This window comes from Xylocopa sonorina, chromosome 8, assembly GCF_050948175.1.
Source record: "Xylocopa sonorina isolate GNS202 chromosome 8, iyXylSono1_principal, whole genome shotgun sequence".
NCBI classification, from domain to species: Eukaryota; Metazoa; Arthropoda; class Insecta; order Hymenoptera; family Apidae; genus Xylocopa; species Xylocopa sonorina.
Genome location: NC_135200.1, coordinates 13,506,790 through 13,531,835, shown reverse-complemented (window position 1 = coordinate 13,531,835; position 25,046 = coordinate 13,506,790). Strand labels below are relative to the sequence as shown.

Below are 25,046 nucleotides of genomic sequence, written 5' to 3'. Positions count from 1 at the left end.
ACTCTCTCTTGCCTAACTGTAAACCGGCCCCACCACCACCTCTTCTTTTAATTATGCGCGGCAATTACGCGCAATTAACACGATTCTCCGGCGAGCCTTTTTCTTACTCTTTCTTGCGAAACGTGTCTCCGCGAATCCGCTCCGTTACCATGCCGCTACCATTCCTACCGTGATTTCGTCTCGGACGAACGTTGACATTTTCTTCGTCCGCGATCGGACTTTGATCGCGAATACCAGTTTTCGCGAGCGAAAGGCGCGCAACGCGTAAAAACCGCTGACACTCGCTCGCTTGCCCGCTCGCCCTATTTTTTTTTTTTTTTTTTTTTTTTTTTTTTTTTCACCTTATTTCCGCGTTCAGAATACGATCGCGCGATTTCAAAATCTCGTTCGGGACCGAGTAAACGCGTAAAAGCGAAATACGACGTAAGAACGATTAACATTTCATTCTAAACCGGATTGTATTTGCGTCAATTTCTCATAACTCGAACACGAGTATCTCTCTCTCTCTCTCTCTCTCTCCCTCTTTCGGTTGAAAAAGTAGTACCCAGAACCGGTAGTAGAGTGAAGTAGAGAGAGAGAGAGACACGGAGGAGGCTCGTCTCGAGCACGCGACGAGGTGATAAATTTCAAAGTTTGAATCGACGATTACTCGGTTATCGAGCCGCGCCTTCCTGTATTTTGCAATGGAATATAAAGCGTAAACACGTAGTTTGCATAACGAGGAAGTTTTAAGGACGACCGGTGCGTCGGTTCGTCTATAAAAAGGTGAAGCTGCCGAATCGAAGTGGTTGCGCGATGAAAGACGAGTTGAAGGTACGACGGTGGTAAGTAGCAGCTCGGCCGGGATACTGAAACGTCGTCGGTGTCTCTCTCTCTGGTTTCAGTATTTAACGGGATTCGGGAACGAATTCTCCAGCGAGGACGAACGTTGTCCCGGCTCGTTACCAATCGGTCAGAACAATCCCCAAAAATGTGGTTACGGGCTGTACGCGGAACAGCTATCCGGTACATCGTTTACCGGTAAGTAAGCAATCTCGTGTTATCTCGAGGGTATCCGCTAAGAAGGGAATATCGATGTCACGCAGCTCCGCGTTCTCGGAATAAACGCTCGTGGTTGTATCGGATGAAACCGTCGGTCGTTCACGAACCGTTCCTACCGATCGATCCCCCGTCTAATCTCGACTACAAATGGGACGCTGTAACTCCGACGCCGAACCAGGTACGCGCGGTCCCCGACGTCGAATCGGGCTACTACACCAGTTTTCCCGCTGTTCACTCTCCGTTTCCTTGTCCGTTTCAGCTAAGATGGAAACCGTTCGAGGTGCCGGGTAGACAAGCCGCCGAGGTCGATTTCGTGGACGGTTTGCGGACGATATGCGGCGCGGGTGACTTTCGCGCGCGCCACGGGCTCGCGATACACGTCTACCTCTGCAACGCCTCGATGAAGGACAAGGCTTTTTACAACAGCGACGGTGATTTTCTTATCGGTTCGTATCAGTTCGAGTCTTCGTTCTCGAGTCGAGCATTTAATTATATTATTGGGTATTTATATTATCGCGTTCGACCGATCAGTGCCTCAGCTCGGCGCTCTACTGATAACCACCGAATTTGGCAAGATCCGTTGCGAACCGAACGAGATATGCGTGATTCAGCAAGGCATGCGATTCAACGTAACGGTCTTCGGTCCGTCCCGCGGCTATATTTTGGAGGTGTTCGACGATCATTTCCAACTGCCCGAATTGGGTCCGATAGGTAAATACGACGATAGAAACGATCGAGATATCGTTATCCGTATCGTAGTAATAGGAAACCTTTCGAACAGGTGCGAACGGCCTAGCGAATCCGCGAGATTTTCAAACGCCGGTCGCCTGGTACGAGGATCGTCCGATCGATTACAGGATCGTGTCCAAGTATCACGGTAAGCTGTTCGTTGCGAAACAAGACCACAGCCCGTTCGACGTGGTGGCGTGGCATGGAAATTACGTCCCGTACAAATACGATCTCGACAAGTTCATGGTCGTTAACGCGGTTTCGTTCGATCACTGCGTAAGTCGATCTATACGATATTCTATATATCTATTTACCGCTACGGACCACGGCACCGTTTCTTCGTTACCTTCTTCGCATCGTAGGATCCTTCGATATTCACCGTCTTAACGTGCCCCTCGACGAAGCCTGGCACAGCGGCTGCCGATTTTGTCATATTCCCACCCCGATGGTCCGTACAAGAGCACACCTTCCGGCCTCCTTATTATCATCGTAAGTATAGAAAATGCCTATAGAAAGTCCCATAGCCTAGTCCTGTGCGGTGGAGAAATCTCGATCTCGAGAGCGACTGCGCCGATCAAGCGAAACATCTGCGATCTACGATATATTTCGTCTTTTGCTTCTTCCCGTTTTAAAAAGGACCGTCCGTTCAGTGAGTCGCGTTCCTATTTGCTTCTGCTATGCTAGACCGCTTTTTAAAATCGTCTAACCGAGATACCGGTGAAAACTGGCAATTTTCTCCGATTATACGATCGATCGATCGACTCTTTTTCCTTTCCTTTCCTTTCCTTTCCTTTCCTTTCCTTCCCCACCACCGCTCTCCTCCGCTCTTTATCCGTCTATTTAACCTACAGGAAATTGTATGAGCGAGTTCATGGGCCTGATAAAGGGACGGTACGAAGCTAAAGAGGAAGATTTTCAACCAGGCGGAGCGACGTTGCACTCGATTATGACGCCACATGGACCGGATGCGCGTTGTTTCGAAACTGCTTCGAACAGCGAACTGAAACCTGAACGCGTCGCCGATGGAACTCAGGCTTTCATGTTCGAAACGTCGTATAGCTTGGCGGTGACCGAGTGGGCTGCTAATCTTACCGATAAACTGGACCACGATTACTACAAGTGTTGGCAACCTCTTCGGAAACACTTTGTTTCGGATGCGAATCCGCGTTGAACTTTCTTTTCTCTCTTCTTTACATCTCTTTCCTTAATTACATAAATATGTATGTATCTATATATGAACAAATAAACTGGAAACTAAAAATACAAGTCGAATAAAACTATCTGTACGTATCCCCCAGACGACGCAACGAATCGCGTAACACTTAAAAAACTTGATTCTAGAATAGATTAACATGAAACAAAGATTGTTGTTAAGTAACGTATGTAAATATAAATGATAAATACTACGTATCGTGTAATTTTAATAGGAAAGTTTTTCTATTTTCCGCTTTAGAGGTAAGAGAGAGAAAGCTATATAAGAAAGAGTGAGACAGATGATACAGGCTCTATCGTAGAACCCGTGGCGCCATCTCTGTAAAAAGTGATGAAACCGGTCGCTCAGCGATACCGACAGCGAAGTAAACTACTTGGGACAACTAACGCCATCTGTTCGAGGAGCGCTGAAACTGTTCGGGAATTAGTTTCAGTTCTCCCCGCGGAGATGGCGCCACGGGTTCTATAGCAGACTCGGTATCATCTGTCTCACTCTTTCTTATAGTATCTTTCTCTCTCTTACTTCTAAAGGGGAATTATACAATAAATTACAATATATTTGTTTTATTGAAACTTATTGTATATTTCATTAGCTTTATTGTAATTTGTCGTGTGATTTCCCACTTTAGGGGTAAGAAAGAGAAATATATATAAGAAAGAGTGAGACAGATGATACCAACCCTACTCCAGAACCCGTGGCGCCATCTCTGCGGGGAGAACTGAAACTATTTCCCGAGCAGTTTCAGCGCTCCTCCGAGAGATGGCGCCACGGGTTCTAGAGTAGGATCCGTATAATCCATCTCACTCTTTTTTACTTCACAAGTCGGAACATCAGAGTGCTCTTAAATTTACGTTTGATCGACCATCGTTCGATACCAGCAAAGCGATACGAGTTTTCGTTTTCCTTCGTTAGGGCGCGTCGAAGAGGAAATATTTTTCGCACCGCGTTTATCCATCTATCCAACTGTACGTGTACACGGTATCGACGCATTTAGAGTAAACACGCGTAGCATACGATACGTTCGAGTATATCGTTTTCATCGAAGATAATGTTTAATCGGCGGAAGGTTGAAGAATCGAATAACTGTTCACGTTGGACGTAGCGTTAATATGTCGACGCTGATGAAACTTTCGACCGATTGTCCGTTCGATGATTCGTGACGCTAACCTTACGATGCGGAGGCTCGTCAACTTTGCTATGCTCCTCCTTCATTTCATCCGAGGCGCAACGGCTTCGTATTGTTATTCAGACTGCTACCCGAACGCGGTAATTAACAATTCTCATTTACTAATCTCATTTACTGCGTATCAGAATTATTTCGAATGGGACAACATTATTATGTACTACGTTTATACACGGTTATTTTGACAGACGAAACGAATCGCTGCAGCTGGTTTTCAATGTTCGTCGACACCACTTCCAGGTGACGAAGGTACGATGCACTTACTAAACACGTCCAAGGTATATTCGAACGTGTTATTTAGAGAGGAAGCGTACAAAGCGTCCAATGTACACGCTGAGAATCGGGTAGAAAAAATCACTTGACTCTTTTGCGATAGATTGCACCGATCTCACGTTCGAAGATTATAGTCACTACGCGCCGGATGGTGAAATAGCAAAGTTTAGCTTAAGCGCGTACACGTACGAGTACAAGCGAGTGGCATTCAATTTAAACGTTACCAATGCTGACTTTTGCGGTAAGGATCGTAGAATAGAGTAATCGTCTTGTATCGAATTGATGGAATTTTTTTCTATTAAATAGAGTTCGTTATCCATTTTCAAATGTTGAACAACCAAAATAGCTCCGTTCGGAAACGTATAAAACCTTATGGAAACGAAACGGAAGCTACGCCGAAAGAACTGAATGTTTCTTGTCAGTTTTCCAATGAAACGTTTCAAAATCCATTGTATCGATTGGATTATTTTGTAACGAGGGGAAAGGACAAGTATAGCAAACGATACATTTTCAACGAACCCTTGTACAGGTTTATCAGTGAGTATGCGAGAGGAGGGTATTCGATTGGTTGAATTAACGTTCTTAATTTTGGCTGGTTCGTTTGGTTCTCTTTCTAGGAGAAGGCGCGAGCATTAAAGAATACAGACCATTTGTATACGCGGATGTATCGAATATTCTTGACAGATACGTCTGGCTACACATTCAACCGCTACCAAAAATGTACAATGTCACGTGGTATAAAATTTGGTTGGTAAAGAACGCTTCCGACTCCGTGAGAACGTTCAACGTAACGGGTAAACATGATTTTTGGTACAACTTTGACGACGACGCGGGTGTATTTTACTTTAAAGTTGCTCCGATGCACTCGGAATGCGGGTATTATGGATGCGCGAACAGCACCACGCCTAATTTTACTATAAGTACGTACTGCGGAAACGTAACACAACGAAACCGTAATACATTACGGTAATTGATCGACGTGTTTCTAGGTGAACCATCTCGTCGTCTGTTGATTATGATTATCAGTACCGTGTGGATACCGCCGGTGCTACTGTATGCCCTTTATCATCTCATCTACAAATTGTATAGAAAGGGTAAAGTTTATACGTTTTTCTATAATACATAAACGTGTACAGATTTCAGTGATATTTACAAGTTTTGTCGCGTGCGTTTTTGTAGAAGTGTTTAAAAGGGGTGGAAAACCAAAATGTTTACTGATATATTCACCGAGCCATGTTTCGCATAGCAACGCGATGACCGAGCTAACCAAGTATTTAAGAATGTGCAACATCGATGTCATGATATATGTTCTCGACATAACGGATACCACGGACAAAGTTAGTGGTGCAGTATAGCGGCGATCCCTTATTTTTCTCGAGCCACATCAGTTAACCTGAGAATTTCAATTACGTCACTGTCGTAGAACACGGAACGCTGGTGCGACGATGCATTTCGGAGCGCGGACACAATTCTTATCGCCACTTCTCCACCGTCTACGAAACCTACGGTTTATCAAAACAGCACCGATAGCTATCTGTTGAGACTGATCAAAGAGAATCAATCGGCAATGGAGAAATGTTATTACATCGTGCAGCTACCGTACTGTAAAGCGGACGATGTACCCGAGGAGATTAGGCACCTGAAGAGGCTTTCTTTGCCGAAGGAATTGTCTAGTCTTGTCAGGATTATTTATAAAATGACACGCGTGAAATACGTCTCTTCCGTGTCCGACGAGGAGTTTTTGAATAGCGTGAAATTAGCCGAGGACAAAATACCTTGCGAAGGTTCGAATCTCGTCAAAGATGAAGGAGAGACCGGTAAATCGTTTACCCATCTATATAATACGTACACGTTACAATCTCGAACGGATGCTGATTTTTTTTTTTCAGCAACCCTTTTAACTTCGAACAATGTGGCAGTACCGAACAGTGAAATGTTCTGGCCGGAACGAGACAATGTATCCCAGATGGTAGTAACGAATATCAACGAATTAAATTTGCTAGGCAAGAACGCGGAAAGTAAAAAAGTATGTATTCGTGAATCGTCGAGGGACGATAGCTGTGCGTTCAATATCGATGTATTAAACTTGTGATTTCCGGATGACACTCCGGAAGTCTCTTTTATACGTAAACGTTTGAAACTATACGTGCGTTAGTTTAATAAATTTTTTTATTACCGTATACAACTCTTTACTGTACGTGTATTTCGTTTATTGCGATACACGATTTACAATTGTTAATTCATTAGTCGTTGCTCTTTTTTTGTTGTCAAAGTGTGTCGTACAAATGTGTTAGGCATCGCGTATATTTTTTTGCATCTGTGCATATTAACGACCGTAAGCGATGATAACGATTGCTATCAACCCTTTGGAAGAGTATCTAAGCGAGTAGACGGTGCTGTAAGTATACAACTAAATTTGTACTTGAACGCTTGACGTTATAAACGACAAGTGGTAACTAATTATTAGTGCGATGAAATGGAATGCTCTGGTTTGTTTGTACCAAAATAGAAAGGGAGACGCATTTGCTCGTCAACGGCGTAGAATTTTTGTTCGAGTAGCTATTTTCTACTCGATGAGATATGAGTGATCGATACACGTTGAAAGCTCTGCGGTGAATGATAACGATTGGGCTGGAAGCTTAAACGTTCGATTGAAAAGTTTGCAATTTTTCAATGCGTCTAGAATGTTTAAGATATAGGAAAGTTGGTCGATTCGATTATGAAAATGTAAGGAGCTCGAAGCGTTTTGTGTTTCGCGTTTCATTGATGTTTTAATTATGTAGTTCGAGGTTGATCGGTGTTATCACTGTTCGCATCGGTAAACGAGAAGACGAGGAGTTCTTCCGTTTCTGGCTCTGTTTTCTTCTCAGTTTCCGGTTCGATTTCGGATGATTTCTTGCCTTCCATGTCGATATAGGATTGGCCGTGTTCGTTGGTCGTTACCACCGGATCGTTCTCGTTGTTGCTGTTGCTGGTTACGCTGGTGTTTCGTAATTTGATCGGACTCTCGTAATGATTTAGATCGCGATACGTCGATGGTCGATTGTTTACGTAAAAGTTGATCGGCCCCTCGAAGGGAAAAGATCCTATGGGTTGTTGCCAAAGCGCGTGGAGTTTGTCTACTTTGTCGCACTTGGTCACCGTATCGGAAGATTCCCCGGGTTTCTCCAGATAGTTGACAATGTCAGTTTTCAGGGCAGTGATCTCAGCGTCCTCCGTGGCGTCGTTACCGGAACCTGTCGGAACGAGATCGTTGATGGAGATCGTTGATGGAGAGGAGGATCGAGAAGAAAGAGAGGTGTTACTTACTGCTTGCGCTCGGACTGTCCAAAGCGTGAAGGGAAGCGAAATAGGCCTGATTGTCGACCGTTCTCGGATTCAGATCCAAATATTCGGCGCTGTCTTCTAACATTTTCTCCCAATAGCTGGCAAGCTCTTTGAAGGACGGTCTCATGGCGGGTTCTTGGTGCCAGCACGATATCATTAATTTGTATCTGTCGGTTATAAAATTTCAATAGGTATGCAGAAGTAACACGGTGTAATGATACGATATATTATGTATAAGATAGACGGCGGATTCACTGACAGCTGCTGCGAACAATTCAACGGTCTCTCCATGCGATAGCCGGCTTTAAGTAGATTGTAAAGATTGTGCACGTCCACCCCGGGATAAGGCGAGGCGCCCAAGGTGACCAGCTCCCATAGGAGAACGCCGAAACTCCACACGTCCGATTTGCTGGTGTAGACGTGATCCGCCAAAGATTCCGGCGCCATCCATTTAACCGGGACTGCGAAACGAGAACCGTGTAATACCGTGTATATCGCGGGATCGAAGGTAACGGATCAACAACGAAAGGACGTACCTCGTCCTTTGCTGCGTTTTAAATAGGCATCGTCCTCGTAGACGTCGCGCGTCAGACCAAAGTCTGAGATCTTGCAGAGCTTGTCGGCCGCTAGCAGAACGTTTCTGGCCGCGAGATCTCTGTGAACCAGCTTTATGTCGGCGAGATAGGCCATCCCTTTGCTAATTTGCCATGCGAAGGAGAGTATGTCCCGCGGCGTGACAACGTTGGACAACGAGGAGCATCCACCGGGTCTTCCTTCGGATTCCAAATGTCGGCTGCGCCTCAAGTAATTGCTGCGAGAGAATAGTGGCGCCGTTTATATTCCTTTCTTTACGCGTTCTTTACGCGAAACGCAAGAGGAATTCAATTAATGCCCGTCATCTCGCGGGACGAACGCCGATGGAATTTCGTTTAATATTGTAGATATTTCGAGTGCATTCTCCAGACGGTCTTTCAGTAATTTCTCTGGTAATAAGCGTGTCTCTGTAGTACTCACCGCAGCGAGCCAAATTCCGCGAATTCGATGATGAGATAGACCGGAGCGCCGGGGCTGGTGCAAGCACCCAGCAGTCTGATCACGTTCGGGTGTTGAGCCTCCTTCAGCAGTTGATACTCGGAGAGCAAGTCGGCCAATTCGGAGGCGCACGCGTTCTCCTTAAGAGTTTTCACCGCGACGGTCGTAGGCCCGGGAACACCTCCGATGTCGATGGCCGTCGCTCGTAACACCCGACCGAACTCTCCTTCGCCGAGTACTTGTTCGATGGTCAGCCGCGACCGCGGAAATTCCCACTTTGGATCCGGCTAACGAGACCGTCGCGTTACGATTAGCCCGCGTTATCGATTACCCACGGGATTCGAGTTGCTCACCGGACAGCTTTTCGGAAGCAGAAGGTGATGATTCGCCGCGGTGAAAGTGTCCAAACCGATCAGCAGTCCGTCGCCTCGTTCCGTATACTCCGATTGCAGTATGCCGCCTCGGTTCGAGTCACCCCGTTCCGTGCCTCCTCCTCCTCCTCCTCCTCCTCGTTTACCCTCTCGACGCGCTCCTTTACCAGCCAGTCTGACAACGAACGACAAGTTCTACAGATTCTATAATATCTCTCGACCGATTAATCGATTCGACGACAACGAATTCGTTCGCGAGTTATCTAGAATTTGACCAGCTGTCATTTTCCACACGCTGCAGCTGCTCCTCCGACAACGGAGATGGGCTTACCTGTATCTCGAGGTGACGAACGAACCGATGATCGTTATCGCTATGAGAAAAGTGCCTCCGATCACGCCTACCATGCAGATAAGTCCGCACGGCCCGTGGGACACTAGGGAAATAAAGAGATCGGTTGTATTCAAACGATTAGAAGGTAGATCGATAAAGGATCGAGGCGGCAACCTTTTCGGGCGCCAGAGACTAGACTCTCGTTTCCGTGTTCCCGCGGTTTCTCCTCTTTCCTCTCTTTCCCTTCCCTGTTGCCCTTCCCGGAATTCTCGTTATTGCCAGGAAGATGATTCACGTTGCAAATACACTGCAGCATATCGTTGCACGCGCAAGTGCCCAAACCGCTTTTGATCCCGTGGCCGTCCTTGTTCATGTGAGCGAAATGTACGTCCGCTGAAAAAGAGCAAAAAAAAAAAAAAACGAAAGGATAAACAATGAAACGAGAAAGAATGCAAGAACGGACAGCCTACATTCGATGGTACAGTCTTGGGGGCAAATGCGAGGATCCAAACGCTCGAGTTCGTCGCATCGATTGTCCGGGCAGTGAGTCAAGTCCGGGGAGCAGGTTGGATAGTGCTCGGACATGACGGAAAGTTCGTTCGACCGTTTGTTCCATCTCCACACACATTGCCCGGAGAAGTTGCCTTTGCTGCGAGAGGCGATCGAGTGATCAGGTTCGGTAGCAAATTCGGAAGTTGTTGCCGATTACCTGTAAAATCCGCTGGCGACACCGCAACTGGACTCGCAGTCCTCTGGTGTTTCCGCGTTGGCGCAAGAATGCGATCGACCGGTCTTACCGTGATCGCAATCGTCCACCTTAAGCGCCGGCAGAACGGCTAGGTTGATCTTGATAGGCTTCGAAGAGAGGCCGCGATCCTTTTCGGTCCATTTCAGTTTAAGACTGAAAGAGTTTGCTCGATCGTATGCGTTCGTTCGTCTAGGTGGGGTGTAGATTGGGGTGTTTAACTTACACCAGATTCGAGGGCTCCGTTTTAAGGAGATCCTCGTCGGCAACGTATATTATGCCTCCTCTCGGGGTGACGGCGAACGCATCCGAACCGTGAACGTTGAAGGTGATGGAGGAGCGCGGCTCGTTGCTCGGTTTCGCGACTCGGGTGTAACGAGTCGCGAGCCTTGGAACTTTCACGCTCGACGGATACGAGAACAACTGATGCTTGTTCGAGGATATCGGCGACACTGTCGTCGTTGTCGTTCGGTGTTCAGGCCCGTAGAATGTGAGCGTGATATTCAGCTAACGGGAAAGGTTTAAATCGGAAAGTTTAGCTCGGAGATAATGGGAAGCTTCCGCCCACCAATTTCCCTCCGGGAATCCCGGATTCCCATTAATTCTCGGTTAACTTGGCTGCCACGAAACCGCGCCCACCCGACACGTTCCTCCTCTTTACCTTTGCTCACTAATCGTTTAACGAGTCGCCCGATTATGCCAGAATTACGAGAACAGTGTTACGCGAGCGTTTAATTGAAACTCGACGATACGTTTCGTGTCGAGAGTTGCGCGAAACACCAACTGACCGTGTTCTCTCCGTATCCTGCGATCAGCGAGTCGTCCTTCACTTGGAGCGTGACGCGATAAGGAGACTTTGGCAGAAGAGTAGTTTTCGCTGAAATTCCTGGAAGAAAGGAGAAGAGATTTGGCGAAAGCCAAACGAATCGAAGCGAACTCGTCGTAGTATAATATAACTGACTGGTGAATATCGCGGTATACGGAACCACTTCCGAAGTCTCGATCGGTAGCGTGTTGTAAGTGACGTTCAAAGCGTTGTAGGTGTCCCCGAGTATGCGAACGGTATAGCGATTGCTACTTTCCGCATCCGGATCCTTTAATATCAGCTTATTATCGTCGACCAACTTGTCACCCTGCCGACAGTCGAGAGATATCGAAGCGATAGACGCGTAATGGATTAGCGAACAGCGTAGAGATATCGGGGGGTATACGCTGTGTACACAGACGCACACTCACGGTGACAAATTCTCCGAGAGTAATCGCGATCGAGTCGTCGTTGCCTTGCACCATCGGCGGATTGTCGTCCTGATCTAAAATGTCTACGTGCAACGTGTCGATCGGCGCGTATTGAATACCGGTGACCTCTTCCCAGACGACGCATTGCACTTGAACGGTCACCCTAGGACCCGGTCCTCCGGGCGGTCCCATTATGTCTCTGTCCAGGAACGCGTTCGCGACAAGCGTGTCGTTCGATGCGTGAAAATACTCGGTACCTGAAACCGAATTTACGCCATCGTAACTCGTTTCGTCGATCGTTCGTGAATCGCGCGATCGAAGAGAGAGAGAGAGAGAGAGAGAGAGAGTTGAACTTGCCGTTCAACAGTTTGTAACCGGTGACGCGAAAGGTGGGACAAATGTCTCCATAAACGGCAGGTCCGAACGTCCCGATCATCGCGACCGGTTGATTCTCGTAGATCCTATACCTGGACGCGTTCCAAAAGCACATGTCCTGCAATCGAAGCACGGATTTTATCGGAGCCAGATCGATGGTTCGCAATGACGAATGGGGGTGTAGTTGGGGCGTTACCTGGACGTAGTCCGTACAATTAATGTTGGTCGCGTTCACGCGTATTGGTTTCACCTTCATCTCCAAGACGGCCTCGTTGCTAGTCTTCTCTTTGGCGAACACCACGATCGTATCGTACCCGAGCGTCCCTTCGGAAGCAACGAGAGGCGATAACGGCTCCGTTCGATTTCTACGCAGGGGAGGATACACTTACCTTCTTTCGGGGGGCCGTGCAAGAGGAGGCTGTTCGTTTTCCGTTCTATCGAGGCGATCCGTTCGCTGGGACCGGTGACGCGATATACGGCGGTGTTCGATTCCGTCGAGTCGTTTCGAAGCGTTCTCAGTTGGAGCAATTTCAATTTCCACGAATGCTCCCCGCCGTTTCGGTGAACGTACGGTACCCTCACGGTCAGATCCGATTGCGGAAAATAGAGCTCTGAAACGGGAACGTGACATTTGCCGACTAAAATAAACGCGCGGTCGATTTCGTGGAAAGAACCTCTGTCAAGGTGAGGGTTTAATCGATACGTAGGTAGATACGCGGCACGGTAAGGATCGGGAGCAGCTAAGTTAATCAAGTTCTTTCTTCCGATCGAAGATAGTTGTAGCTGTAGAAACCCTATTCGCACGTCGAGTTACGATTCCCGAAAACAGAGACCGTGAACACGATACGCGCAGCCATACAACCGTCGTTCGTCGAGGATCTCGAAGGACCTTCCGCGTTCGAGTTCGCGTCGTCTACGTCGACGTTACCGAGACCGAACGGGGTTAGCCCCACCATCGTGGATCCCGATACACGCGCCCTGTCTGTAAATTGATTCGCCACTGCCGATGGTGTTTCTTACTTAAATTACTCGAGTGAGTTTTATATTTTCCGCGTCTCGACTTCCGACTCCTCTGCGAGAGAGGTTACACGGGAAACGGGAAATGCGGCGATCGCGTGCACGTGTACAAATACCTCCGGTCGGAGAACAACAAGTTTCTCGTAGTCGCGTGACGCGACGGTATATAGCGCGAACACCTGCGCGCACGTGCCATCGATGAATAACTCGTTTCACCTCTTTTCGAACTTTTCCCGTCATTATTTTCACACCGCCTCCAATTCGGAAATAACTTAACTATATTTAGATCGTTTCAACGCGCCGACACGGGGAAAGGTGTTAACCAACTTACGACCTTTTTCGAAATCTTCCCCGACGTTTGTTGCTTTTCGGTTCGGAGACGAGCGTTTAGTTGCTAACAATTTCCACGTCGAGCGTTTAATCAAACTTCCGATGAACATGGTCTACTTCTTTTAAAGAGTCAATCGCCTTTTCGCGACTTGTCTATCTTCTTCTTTTACTACAGTGGTTTACTCGAATCGCGACACGATTCGAAATAATGTTCACCGGCTAGGTTTACTTTGGAATTATTTCCGCAATTATAGTCTTCGCAATTATTGCCTCTGGCATAGACACGGTGTGCCGCCAAACGACGTTGACAGGGGTTAACCGTGTGTCGTTTCACGCTTGTGTACCTCGATTCTGTTTACTTGGTATACGTCTCGTACCATAATGTTGCGGATGCAACGTACAAATGATACAACCTACGACAAACTACGGTCACTAATTTTTTCTTCCCTTTTTTTATCACTTCCTGCATTTTCTATGTACACGGCAATTACGGCGCGACCTTCGCCAATCAATTGGATTGTCAGTTTCCTAGTTAGGCTAACGGTTTTTGGATCTATACGTATAATGCATTTAGCGTAAACGATTTAATCCAACGTTTAATTGATAGATAGATGCTCGTGCAACGTACCGAGCGTAACGCGTTGGCTCGAGTGAACGAGCGCCGGCACTCGTCACGATAAGCGGAGATAAAAATTTTTGAAAAAGTATTGCTACGGGAAACTAAGTTGACAAGGGTGTTGTTGTCTCGTCGTTTCGCTATTTAGGTTATAAGGTGCGGCGCGAAACCAAGAGCCCCGTGGGATCGTCGCCGACGATTCACCTACATTCGCTTAATGTTTTTTCCAAGTAAAGTTTCGATTAAATTACAGCTAGGTTAGAGAACATAATAGAAGGTTCGACGGGTATTTAAAGTCAGCCGAAGAGGGTAGCTTCAAGTTCGGAATATCGATGCAGCAACGCTCGTCCCACCCGCTTACGAATCGGTAGCTGGAGGAAGGGCGAGGGTTGCTTTTAAGGCCTGTGTTGATTAACGACAGCTTCGGAGCTGCACGCGATGTTTGAGGTTCGTATTTCACGAGGTTCGCGCGGCCGTTCAACGCGCGTAGCCTTTTTCCCATGTTCGTAGCTCGAACCGAATCGAAAAATATTCCAAGGAGTTCGAGACTCGTTAATTATTCAGCCGGTTCTGTGTATGTTCGCGCGTGCATGCGGGCTACCAGTCGAACGTTGATCGGTCTTGGTCGCGGGATTAACGCGCCTCTCCTATCCGGCGCGTACATTTTATCGTGTACACGCGGTGAACTCGTATTTCGAGCGTGTCGCGCATGCCGGTCGGCGTCTCGAACGCCTCGAGTCGCGCGCGTTCCACCGCTCAGAATTTCCGCACGCGACCGAACCCCGTCTAAAACCGATCACGTCTCCTCGTTACTCGAATCCCAAATAGCTATTAGATGTTGTTGCTAGATATTTCGTTCGATCGAAAGAAAGAAAGAAAGAAAGAAAGAAAGAACGAAGGGAGAAGGAGGAGCAGACACGTTAGGTTATACCTAGCGGGGACGCGCTACCCGATGACCGAAGGGCAGTACGTATCGATTTTTTTCGGCTGCACTGGAATCACGTGAGAGCGGCAAGTTGCACGCGACACATCGCGATACGGTCAAGTGCGAATGTCATCGGTTCAACCTTTGCGTACCGGGTGCCGCGGGATAGATCGCGGGGTACTGTAACAGTTTCGAAAGAGCACCCTATCGCGATCACTCGGACAGTTGCCGATGCTAAATAAAGATCTTTGTACACGCGAATTTTAGCATACAATGCTGGGCTGCATTAATTTATCGGTCGATTTAGTCGCGTCACTTTGCGCGATCGAAACCCGCGCGCTATCGAAACGCGGCGGGAGCGCGGGTTTTGCGCGTTCGTTACATTTTACTTACCGGAGGCAGGTGTCATTATCGGGAACGACAGCAACGATAATAAAAGCAGCGGCATCGTGGTTTCAATTGGCTCTGACGATTCGGTTTGAGCAGCTACGTCGCAACAACATCACACTAGACGCATCGTTTCGTCGTCCTTCGACGATCCGTTGATTCTACCAGCTACGCGTTTCGAACGAAAAGGTTCGCGCGGAACGACCGATGATAACATTTCACGATTTTCCTTTCTTTACGAAACGCGTGTCTCCGGAGATGCGGGATATACGCGTATATAGTTATATATGTAACGGGAACGATCGCGCCTCGACTAGCCGTCGAGCGTATACCTCGACGTTTCGTTAATCGACGACGAATGACCGGTCAGCCGTGTCGCGAAACGCGTTACTCTCGTGAACGTCGTCTCGTATGGAACGAATCGTCGTATCATTTTGTGAGAAACGTTTGCATATCAAATATTGGAATGGGAAAGCGAACGGACATCGGTGGAAAACCGAGGCGAGGCGACGCGTCGCGACGCCAACGCGCACCAAGCATTACTGAGAAGATCGGTGACATCGGGCACCCGCCGTTATCAGGTAATTTGAGGCGCGTGCGCTTGCGCGTACGGGTAACCACGTGTGCGCACCCCCGAGGAATCGGGATAAACCGAGCGGGACTCCGTCGCTCGGGGAATAGGCGCGACCCTTCTTCCTCGCGTTCTTTCCTATTTTACCCCGTACAATTACATATTTCTTCTAACGCGCTTTTGCGTACGTTGCTTTATTCGTTAATTTCCCCTCCCCCACCACCGTCCTCTCCCTACGAACGGACTATCCCAGCTACGCGTATATACCTTAATGCCGCCTTACAACCGATCAATGAGAAACGATGACTCTGTTCGATGCCATTCGATGCTCGTTCTTTACATTATCCCTGCGTAGATTCGTGCTTACGTTGATCGTGTTTTCCAAGGAAATAGTATTCCGTCCGATACTCTGGTTTCGCTTAGAACAGAGGCAGGCTTCCCTTTTCGAACGACGACAGAATGAGACACGACGCGACACGTGAGGGGTGCATTTCAATTGATCCGTTGCTATCGTCGGCAAGGATCGTTGACCAACATTGTCGTATACGCGAGGCAAGCGTAAACTCGACGCTGAGAACGTTTTCAAACAATGCTTTCGTTATTTACTTACGTATGTACGTATTTTTGACGCAAACCCATTGACCAAGGGAGGGTGGAAGCTGCTCGGAGACAGGAATACGAGTGATGTTCTTTAATTTATTTATCCATTTTACCGGAAGGAAACAGGTGGTGAGTTCGACGCGGAAGAAGACTGATCGTGAGTCATAGTTCATCTCAACGATCGCAATTCACCCCCCGACTCGTTCGACTCCTCTCGCTGCGTCATACCCGACCAAGCCTCCGCTTGCGCCTACTTTAATGGAAACCATTGTTACTTTTATTTGTTATTATTTCCCTATAACATTTGTCAAGGTTAACGGTGCTTACGCGTATTAGTGTACTCCATACTCTTGTTCGTTTTATTAACGCAGTTTAATATCACGTGACAAGTTCGTTAATCCTAATGAACAAGTGGGACGCAGGAAACAACTTTGAGAACTTATTAGGCAGATGTTTCGGTTTATGGTGGTGTTTCTCGTGATAATACACCGTGCAAACGCACGAAACACGATACTTTGTTACTTCAATTCGTAGGACTGTGATTATCTCGATTTTAGACGGAAATAAAACCAACGTAAAATATATACCGAGAAAAATTGAAATAATGTAGTGTAAACTGGCTTTCTTTCACCACGTTGCAACGTTTCATTGTTCGAAATGAACTGAATCGGTAAAGGTGATCGTAGAAGGGTAAATGGAACGGTAAAATAGAACGCGTATTCGGTATATCGTATTTCTTGCTTGGAGACGTAACGTTTCTTCGATGATTAGCCCCCGCGCCACGTTACTATTCTTGTATCACGGGCACACTATCGATTTGGAATAGAATAAGATAGCAGCGCCACTGTGTCGGCAGGAATTATAATTGTTATCGAGATTCAAGTAATTACACGGTTAATCTCTCCGAAACGGGATTATCGCTAACGAGTATCGATCGATCGTAAGCGACTGTACCAACTAGAATGGCTGTATCTCTTATTGCGACCGCCCATGAATTCGAATAGGAGAGGTAATCGCGATGTAGCGTGCGTATGAAATATTTTTAAACGATAACGCCAGATTGTACTCGCGGAAAACGTGACTTCTCGTTGTTACGTCAGTAACAGTTGTTTTCTCGATATACCTAATGTAAATGTCGCGTATCGCATATCTAACCTGAAACCTGATCGTTGCATGGATAATTATAATAACATGACTCGGCGTTATTCGAGACGCGTGCGGCATCTTGATTTCGTAATAATATTCCAAAATATTTCGTACTCCGTGTATATATAACGTCGTAACTGTGTTAATTATCGTTCTAGCGGGTTTCCGTTCGTCATGAATTTATCGTTATATCGTACGCTGTAACGAACGTATGTTTCTTCCTTTTTCCTTGAGTTTTATCCGCTCGCGGAACTTGAGAGTAGTTAATCGAGCGTCGTCGAACGTAACCTTCGATACGCCCCGTTAAAACTGATTTGCCTTGCGCAAAACAGTGGAGGGAGAGAGAGAACGAGCGAGCGCTTGCGAATACTGTGGTTGGATTGTCACCGTGATCGCATAATTATCGACGTCAATTAAATAGATTCTACGTTGGCATTGGTAGTGTCGTTCAGCTATAAAAAAAGGAATCGTTGGCAGAAAGAAGAAGAGATTACTTAACCAACTTAGTTAGGAAAGTTACGATCGCGATTTGAGAAACCGAAGGTCGCGGTGGTGCTGGTAAGTGAGTGAGAGAACGAACAAATATTTTTAACCAACAATTAGAAAAATATATTATAAACATATATATTTCTGGGTACATGTAAACCAATAGAAGAAATTGTTCGATCGATACGACACGATACGGAGAATAAAATATAAAGCTTACAATCGGCAAAGAAATATATCACAGTCCGAGGAAGAGCGTTACCGACCGTAGCTGCGTATCGTACCTACCTCGAGTGAAAAGGGATCCTTTTCGTTTCGTTTCGTTGTATCGCGTTGCGCGGTGTCTGATCATTGGAATTAATTACGCTTCGGGTTGAGCGAGGCTTTTCGTCGATGTTCTAATGGGTTTCGGTCGATAGAACGATAGGCAAAAGCAAGCTGAAAAGAATAAGGAACAAGTTTGTTTTTAGAAGGACAGGATCGAGGTCGGGGCGAGATCGGATCACTTACCGAATAACAGGCAACCCATTCCCATGAACGCGGCCAGACACTGCATTTCCAATAAAGCGGAGAACACAAAATGTCCGAAGACAGCTGCTACGTTGCCGACAGTTGTGAGGAGGCTCAAACTGGTGGATCTGTATCAAAACGGTTGCAAGTCAGACGTACGTATAGACGAGTGTATGCCGAGGACGAGGGTATTACCTTAGAGGAAGAGGAATAACGTCGAGGTTTACAGCGGTAACGATATTACCGGTGATCCTACTTGTGACAATTATAGCGCTTGCCAAGGTGAGCATATAGGGGGGAGCCTGGGCCCAATTGATTCCAAAACTGCTTACCACCGACAAGAGAAAACCGGCGACTGTAACGATAGCGAGCGTTTAGTCGCTGCGCGATAGCTGTTCGGTGTTATTCTTTCTAAATTATTCTTACGCATTATCGCCTGCTTCCGAAAATTCGTGGTAGATATCGTTCCGACGAGGAACGAAAACACGACCGCCGAGAACGCGATAATGGAGGAGTTTTGATATACGGACGGTCTGATCTTCCACTGGAAATCAGATTTGAACGATACGATTAGCATACGATTACGTTGTCGATCGATAGGTCGTCTCTTACATTCTCTCCTCACCGTCAGACAAATGTCATCGAAATTTGGGCATTTCAGGTACTGTCTGGCTGGCACGACCATTCGAAGATCCAGCATCTCGCACATGGTCGGTGCTCGATCGTCGGTCCACCTCTCGTAGTCGAAGTTATTCAAGATGATGAAGAGCTGCGGCACCCAGAGTCTCATCGTGTGGAATCTACGAACGGAAAAGGGTTAGGTGCGTCGCGTCGTTTAGAACGATCGAGTCAGTCTCGAGTAATAATAACTTACCCCAGCATGCTACCGAATTGAAGGAAATTCAGATAGGCGACGGCGCGCAGGTACGAGGAGGAGAATAAAAGTTTCGCGTTGTAACAGGCGAGCCGTATACTCTCGAGACTCCTGTTGACGAACGAGGGTCGCGGTAACGCCGCGTTTTTCCACGAGTGCAACGTTTTTATCTGAAGAAGAAGATGATGGCAAGAGAAGGTATTTCGGGGATCGCGAAAAAACGAGAGGGACGACTAACCGGGAACATGTCGGAGCTCTTCCTTTTGTTGACGGAGTAGATTTTACCGAGCAGCCGTAACGCGTCGCCCGGTTTGCCGATCTCGACGAAGTATTTGGGAGTTTGCGGCAGCGTGGAAGCCGTCACCAGCCCGAGAACAGGCACGATCGAACAAATCAACAGGTAGATCCGCCAAGAGGTGTATCGCCGGGTGGACACGTCGATGGTCAGTGGCAAAGGGGTGATCAGAAAGGCGATTACTGCGAGGAAAGAAGGAATGCCTCGATTACTCGATCGGTGAAGTCGCGTTTTGCAAATCGCGTTTACGTTGCTTACTTGCCGGGAAGACCATCGCTGCGTTCACAGCGAGACCGGCCCACCTGGTGAAACTCGCGTTGTACTTCGCCGAATGGAACTCGGAGAGATATTTCATCACCATCGAGAATGGTCCTCCTGCGCTGAAATACGTTAGAATCGCGTGACGACCGGTCGATGGTCGAGGACCGATGGTCGATGATACGACAGATCGTAGTAGCGTTTCTCTACTCACAGGACGCCGTTGAAAAATTTGATAGCCAGGAACGCGTAGTAAGAATCGACTAAGGTCGCAGCGACTATGTCGAGAATAGAGTCGAGCAACAGGGCGAGAACGAACAGGTGTTTCGTTGCGAGGTATGGCGTCACATAGTCCCATAGGAAGCTGGTCAACGCCATGGCTGATGGACGCGATTCGAGAGATCGAGAGTGAGAAAGAGAGAAAGAGAGAGAGAGAGAGAGAGAGAGAGAGAGAGAGAGAGAGAGAGAGAAAGAGAAAGAGGTACACTAGAGGTATTCTTGTATAAAGGTATTATTATTCGAGTATATACCTAGAAAGGGCATCGCGGTGAGGACACCTTTGCGAAAGAATGTCAGCTGTAGATCGCACTCGGCGGAGGCCAGAATGAAAGCGGTCGTAGTCGTGTCGAAGATCCCGGTCCAAGCGACGGGCAACGCCGACAAAAACAAGAGCACGTTGAATCTCCCATAGCCTACGAACGAGAGAAAAATATTAGGAGATAGATATTTAAGGGAGTAGTAGTAGTAAGGGAGAAATCGATGAAAGGTTCGGGGTTCGACTTACCCGCTGCCGATATCGCTTTCTCGATGTCACCCGATTCGTCCGGCTGCTCGATTTTTACTGAAAATCACGGGAAAACTTGACGGCGCCGATCAGCGATCCAGCGATGCAACGCGTTGCGCAAAACGCGGTTCGCGGTATTATGTAACTTTCAAATATCTTGAAAGAACCTCACCGTTGATCGTCGATATATTCCCATTACGTTCATCGTGCGTCACCATTGCGTTGCGAACAAGTTGCGAGGAGTTTACAGTCTCGGATCGATATCGTGTCGCGGTTCGATCGCCGAAAAGAAAGCGCGATACCCCGCTCGGAGAGGCCGCGTTAATACGTTGATCCTAATGGATTGTTGGACGAATACGGACACGAAGGTGGCCGCGACGAGCGGGATACAGAAGAGATGTCGTCGGTGATCGCGAGGACTAGCGAGCGCCTCGTTCAACTGGCGAGCGTCCTATTCGTGATGACGGTACGCGGTGTAACTTGCCAATTAAAACGGGTCAAACGATTCAATTATTATGGCCCGCTGTCTTGGTCGAGCAGAGTCCTCCTTCCTCGTTTAGCCGCGAATGTTACGTTAAACCGTCCTCCGATCGATCGTCGATAGAGAGCAGACTGTCGAGGGTGACGGTGACGCAGGGCAAGAGGCGGTGGTTACGAGATCAACGGCTCGCGAAAACTCCCGCTAAAACTAAGTTTAGCCGCGGCGGCGCGTTGCCCGTTACGCAGACCTATTCGATAACGCGTCGATCCTGATAAATATCGAACCCCCTCGATTTCGATCGCGATACCCGATTATAAAACTTTCCGCTACTTAAAATTACAACAGGTGACACTCCTTCGATCGCGAAATGGCTAGTCTTTACTTTCCTTCTTCCCTTCGTTCCTTCTTTTTAAGCTCGTTTCGCGCGATAAGATAACCGAACCCAGATCCGTCACAGTTTGTACGCACCGTACAACCGTGGTCACGTGACTTTATCAACAACGAAAAGAAGTAATTTTTTTCGGTAAAACCGCGATAGAGCAGACTGTGTCGCGATCCACGCTCGAAACAGAACTGGTCCGCGTATAATCTCGAGGAGATACTTTAACGCGAGAGAGCATTATCGAAACAATATCGAACATTCCGAGAGAAGGAGCGCCGATCAAGTTTTCAAGTTGTTAACCGATCAAGTTGTTAACATTGCAAATGCATGGAAATTGCAATACGTTACGCGACCATCCATCTGTTATACCTAATCTACCGCTGATCGAAACCGTGCCAAAAATCGTCTATTTTCATTGAGATAGCACGTGTAGACGCGTTTACTCGAAGGTCTGCAAACACAAAACGGTGTCGCACGATACGTAGTGTCATCGATCACACCGGTCGCAGCTGTTTCGCGAGAGTGGTAGCTGTCGCAAGAGAATTTTCACGGTCACGCTTAACGTTTGCGATCTGCCAATGTCAGAGGAATAATGCTTCTGACTCGTTTTGCTTCGCTTTGCTTCGCTTCGCTTCGAATCGTGTCGCGAACAATTTGGTTGCGCGTATCAACGAGTCAATTTCCAGGGCAAGGGGTTAAGATAAAGATGCCCTAGCGATTGAGAACGGTAATTGACCCCACGTGGAACGATCGTGCTTTTTTTCCCTGTTCCACGAATTTTGCCACACAAAATTATATCTCGGCTGGTGCAATGCGAATTGTTTTTTATATACTCGCGTACTTGCTCGCTCCCAGTCGGTGTTTACGCTTTGAATTGATTTCACGATTTATCGATAAAGAGAAATCGGCGATGAGTGATCGGAAAGTTTGAAGCTAATGGAACGAGGAACGAAACGGCGGTCGTTCCGCTGTGCGTAAATGTAACATTTATTTCGGCATAAATTATGACAATAGATTAGACATAGATTAGGTATAAATACAAAATGAATTGACCGTAGACAGGACTGTAGTGAAAATACATCGATGCGTTTGTTGTCGCAACGGTACTCGTACTCGATTCCTTCCGCTTACCTACTTCCCGTCAAATCTGATAGTTTTGCCAAAAAGACGGATCCAGAGCGATCTCTCGTCCGAGATTGTTGTGCGGTAGTGGATTTTCGTTGCTTTCGATATCGAGGAGGACATACGGAAGGGAAGGAAATAAGGAAGGAAGGGAACGGAGGATAGAGGAAGGAATGGAACGATTTCGAACAGGAATGCCTATTATTAGGGAAGAGATTATTGGCAAATGAATCGAAGGATGAAAACCGTGTTGTATCGCGTTCGAGTTCGCGTTGGATAGTCGCGGTCGAGGCGGTGTGTAAAATTCACGTAAGCCCGTGTGGAACGTAACGATTTGGCAAAATATCGCGCGTCGCTTGTCACTAAATGCGTCGTCGTATTCTACTTACGTTGTATACGTATGTATTATGTATCTATAGTTTTGACGAACCGTTTCATCGTTAATTAAGATCACAGCCATAGCTTTGAATACAAATACGTGTTGTTCGTATTTTTATGATCGACACAATTATTTATAGGTAATAATTTATCCGGCGATAATCGTAAAGATAAGTTGCGGGCTCTCCTATCGTGTGCTATCTTTCTAAAATAATGGCTACAATTGATTAAGAATAGTGTCGATTCCCGATTGCCATAGTTATGCGTACACGTGAACACGTATGTACGATACATAGGTACATACCTATCTACAGCAGCGTACAGAAAATGAAAACCACCTAGGGGAAGGTTGAGCGCGAATACTGTTTTTAAGCTAGACGAAGCGGCCGATGCGATACAGAACGCTATAATATAACGTAGCCGTGTAAATGGCCGAGAAGCGAGATGAACAATTTCGGTTCTACGTGTCCCCTACGTGTTCCTGGTTCCTCTAATAGCTAACGAAGCGAAGCTAACGAGGTGAAGAGTGTTTAGCCAAGCGTCGACAATCGTGTTTCGCAAGTTGAATCGAAGATGTTTCTCGGTGACTGCGACGACCAGTCGTCCGTAATCCGTTTCGCGCGTATTACCAGTTCGCGCGAGCCCGCCGCGATCGACCGTCTTATTTTTTTGTCCCCTTTTTCCCCGTATTCCTTTTTTCGTAGACTAGAAAAAATAAAATTTGCCGTTTGGACGGAGGCTGCCGCAATTGCACAGACGGAAACGGACGAGTACTCGTAGCCGCACGGAATTCTAAATTGGACGTTCACGACGAATCTACTATGACGATTACGACGATGATAACGATAATTGTAACGATCACGTCTACGTTTCTCTAGAACCGCTAAACGGTACGTCTACATTGTTCAACTCTATCTACGTTAGAGAGAAGCATTTCGAAAGGCGCATCCTCTACTCGTTTTCGTTGTTCCGTCCGAGTCCGTGAAGCACGCTTTAACCGGATTTCGAACGGAACCTCGAAAGCTGAAAAGCGGGAAAGATTTAAGAGAGGGAGAGAGAGAGAGAGAGAGAGAGAGAGAGAGAGAGATAGAAATTGTGACTAGAGACCCGTTTCCGAGAGAGCTTTTCGTTTCATTGGATGGTGGTACTTAAAAAACACTCTTATCGGATGGGTCGATGCTACGGCTAAGTAGTTAGGAGGGACCGTGATATCGGACGTATACGTTCGCTTAAACCGACCTAGATATCGACTACTCGGAATGAAAACACCAAATTTATCGTATTTCTCGAACATGCGAACATCCTCTAGAGTATTTTAAGAGTTGAGTTTTGTTTCCGTGTTAAACGAACGATGTATAGGCGCAGATATTATCGCCTCCATATTTCAATGGCTGATTAATTTTGAACCTTAAGAATGCCTGATCATTTCGTTCGATTTGTGTGCGTGTATACGTGTCGTGTTTATGTACGTAGATACAGGATACATCGGTACGTTTCTACGTTTCTAAGCGACTAAAATACGTATAAGCGACCAAGAGATATTCCCCGGATATTTCGTCGAGAACGAAACGCCATTATCTACCGGCGACTATGGCTACACATGGCTACATCTAACGACTAGAATCTGCTAGACGAAGCCTTACGTTCCTACTTCTAGACTAACCATCTACGACGATATCGAGCGAGTTCTTTTAAAGTTTTATCTAAATATAAGTTTTCGAACGAACATTTTTCATCGCTAGTATCGTTTTTTAGCGATTTTTGTCCGGTTGTAATCGCGAATCGGCAAGGAACGAATGCGAGTTTCTCGCGTAAAGCGAAACCACGGATCAATCTTTTTTCCCCCGGTCGGAGGAGAGAAAAAAGGAGCGAGCAAATAATAGTTGTCCTCGCCGAATCGCAAAAAAAACCATGAAACCCTGTTACGCTTGTTAATAGCACTCGGCTAAGTGGCACGCGGAATTCCGTTCGATTCGATCGCCTTGATAGCTCTTGACGTGGCCAAGTTTTGATGCCGAACGGATATGG

At 46.9% G+C, this 25,046-nt stretch overlaps 4 protein-coding genes across 4 annotated transcripts; 2 read left to right on the top strand and 2 right to left on the bottom strand.

Moving 5' to 3' along the window:
- The first annotated feature begins 789 nt into the window (after positions 1-789).
- Hgo (homogentisate 1,2-dioxygenase) lies at positions 790-24,018 on the top strand. Its single transcript, XM_076899901.1, has 9 exons — positions 790-813; positions 885-1,020; positions 1,086-1,219; positions 1,301-1,487; positions 1,573-1,752; positions 1,823-2,046; positions 2,133-2,259; positions 2,622-2,946; positions 24,009-24,018. The coding sequence occupies exons 1-8, from the start codon at positions 796-798 to the stop codon at positions 2,939-2,941; spliced, it is 1,326 nt and encodes a 441-aa protein (XP_076756016.1). The 5' UTR covers positions 790-795; the 3' UTR covers positions 2,942-2,946; positions 24,009-24,018.
- On the top strand, positions 4,035-6,531 carry LOC143426425 (uncharacterized). Its single transcript, XM_076899889.1, has 9 exons — positions 4,035-4,249; positions 4,355-4,415; positions 4,543-4,680; positions 4,746-4,976; positions 5,057-5,359; positions 5,429-5,533; positions 5,619-5,776; positions 5,863-6,256; positions 6,329-6,531. Exons 1-9 carry the CDS (start codon positions 4,133-4,135, stop codon positions 6,529-6,531), a joined length of 1,710 nt encoding a protein of 569 aa, XP_076756004.1. The 5' UTR covers positions 4,035-4,132.
- Positions 6,763-15,265, bottom strand: Ret (protein kinase receptor Ret oncogene). The gene is made up of 18 exons (XM_076899145.1): positions 15,138-15,265; positions 12,246-12,467; positions 12,053-12,180; positions 11,839-11,974; positions 11,482-11,738; positions 11,207-11,378; positions 11,034-11,131; positions 10,472-10,752; positions 10,210-10,401; positions 9,971-10,149; positions 9,675-9,893; positions 9,501-9,603; positions 9,152-9,344; positions 8,781-9,085; positions 8,303-8,577; positions 8,026-8,227; positions 7,749-7,933; positions 6,763-7,675 (listed from the first exon to the last, which is right to left on the bottom strand). The coding sequence occupies exons 1-18, from the start codon at positions 15,190-15,192 to the stop codon at positions 7,215-7,217; spliced, it is 3,663 nt and encodes a 1,220-aa protein (XP_076755260.1). The 5' UTR covers positions 15,193-15,265; the 3' UTR covers positions 6,763-7,214.
- On the bottom strand, positions 18,048-20,959 carry LOC143426070 (synaptic vesicle glycoprotein 2A). Its single transcript, XM_076899196.1, has 12 exons — positions 20,828-20,959; positions 20,656-20,712; positions 20,402-20,563; positions 20,086-20,251; positions 19,872-19,993; positions 19,557-19,795; positions 19,319-19,488; positions 19,070-19,244; positions 18,871-18,988; positions 18,640-18,799; positions 18,445-18,572; positions 18,048-18,372 (listed from the first exon to the last, which is right to left on the bottom strand). Exons 1-12 carry the CDS (start codon positions 20,871-20,873, stop codon positions 18,296-18,298), a joined length of 1,620 nt encoding a protein of 539 aa, XP_076755311.1. The 5' UTR covers positions 20,874-20,959; the 3' UTR covers positions 18,048-18,295.
- Positions 24,019-25,046: the final 1,028 nt, after the last annotated feature.

Coding starts and splice junctions, on each gene's coding strand:
- Hgo (XM_076899901.1), top strand. Junction 1,488..1,572: donor CGACGGTGATTTTCTTATCG/GTTCGTATCAGT, acceptor TCGACCGATCAG/TGCCTCAGCTCGGCGCTCTA. Junction 2,047..2,132: donor CGGTTTCGTTCGATCACTGC/GTAAGTCGATCT, acceptor TTCGCATCGTAG/GATCCTTCGATATTCACCGT.
- LOC143426425 (XM_076899889.1), top strand. CDS start 4,133: ATGATTCGTGACGCTAACCTTACGATGCGGAGGCTCGTCAACTTTGCT. Junction 4,977..5,056: donor ACCCTTGTACAGGTTTATCA/GTGAGTATGCGA, acceptor TTCTCTTTCTAG/GAGAAGGCGCGAGCATTAAA. Junction 5,360..5,428: donor CACGCCTAATTTTACTATAA/GTACGTACTGCG, acceptor ACGTGTTTCTAG/GTGAACCATCTCGTCGTCTG.
- Ret (XM_076899145.1), bottom strand. CDS start 15,192: ATGCCGCTGCTTTTATTATCGTTGCTGTCGTTCCCGATAATGACACCT. Junction 11,132..11,206: donor GTATACCGCGATATTCACCA/GTCAGTTATATT, acceptor CCTTTCTTCCAG/GAATTTCAGCGAAAACTACT. Junction 8,578..8,780: donor GCGGAATTTGGCTCGCTGCG/GTGAGTACTACA, acceptor ATTCTCTCGCAG/CAATTACTTGAGGCGCAGCC.
- LOC143426070 (XM_076899196.1), bottom strand. CDS start 20,873: ATGGTGACGCACGATGAACGTAATGGGAATATATCGACGATCAACG. Junction 19,489..19,556: donor AGAGCTCCGACATGTTCCCG/GTTAGTCGTCCC, acceptor CTTCTTCTTCAG/ATAAAAACGTTGCACTCGTG. Junction 18,800..18,870: donor TCGGAAGCAGGCGATAATGC/GTAAGAATAATT, acceptor CTATCGTTACAG/TCGCCGGTTTTCTCTTGTCG.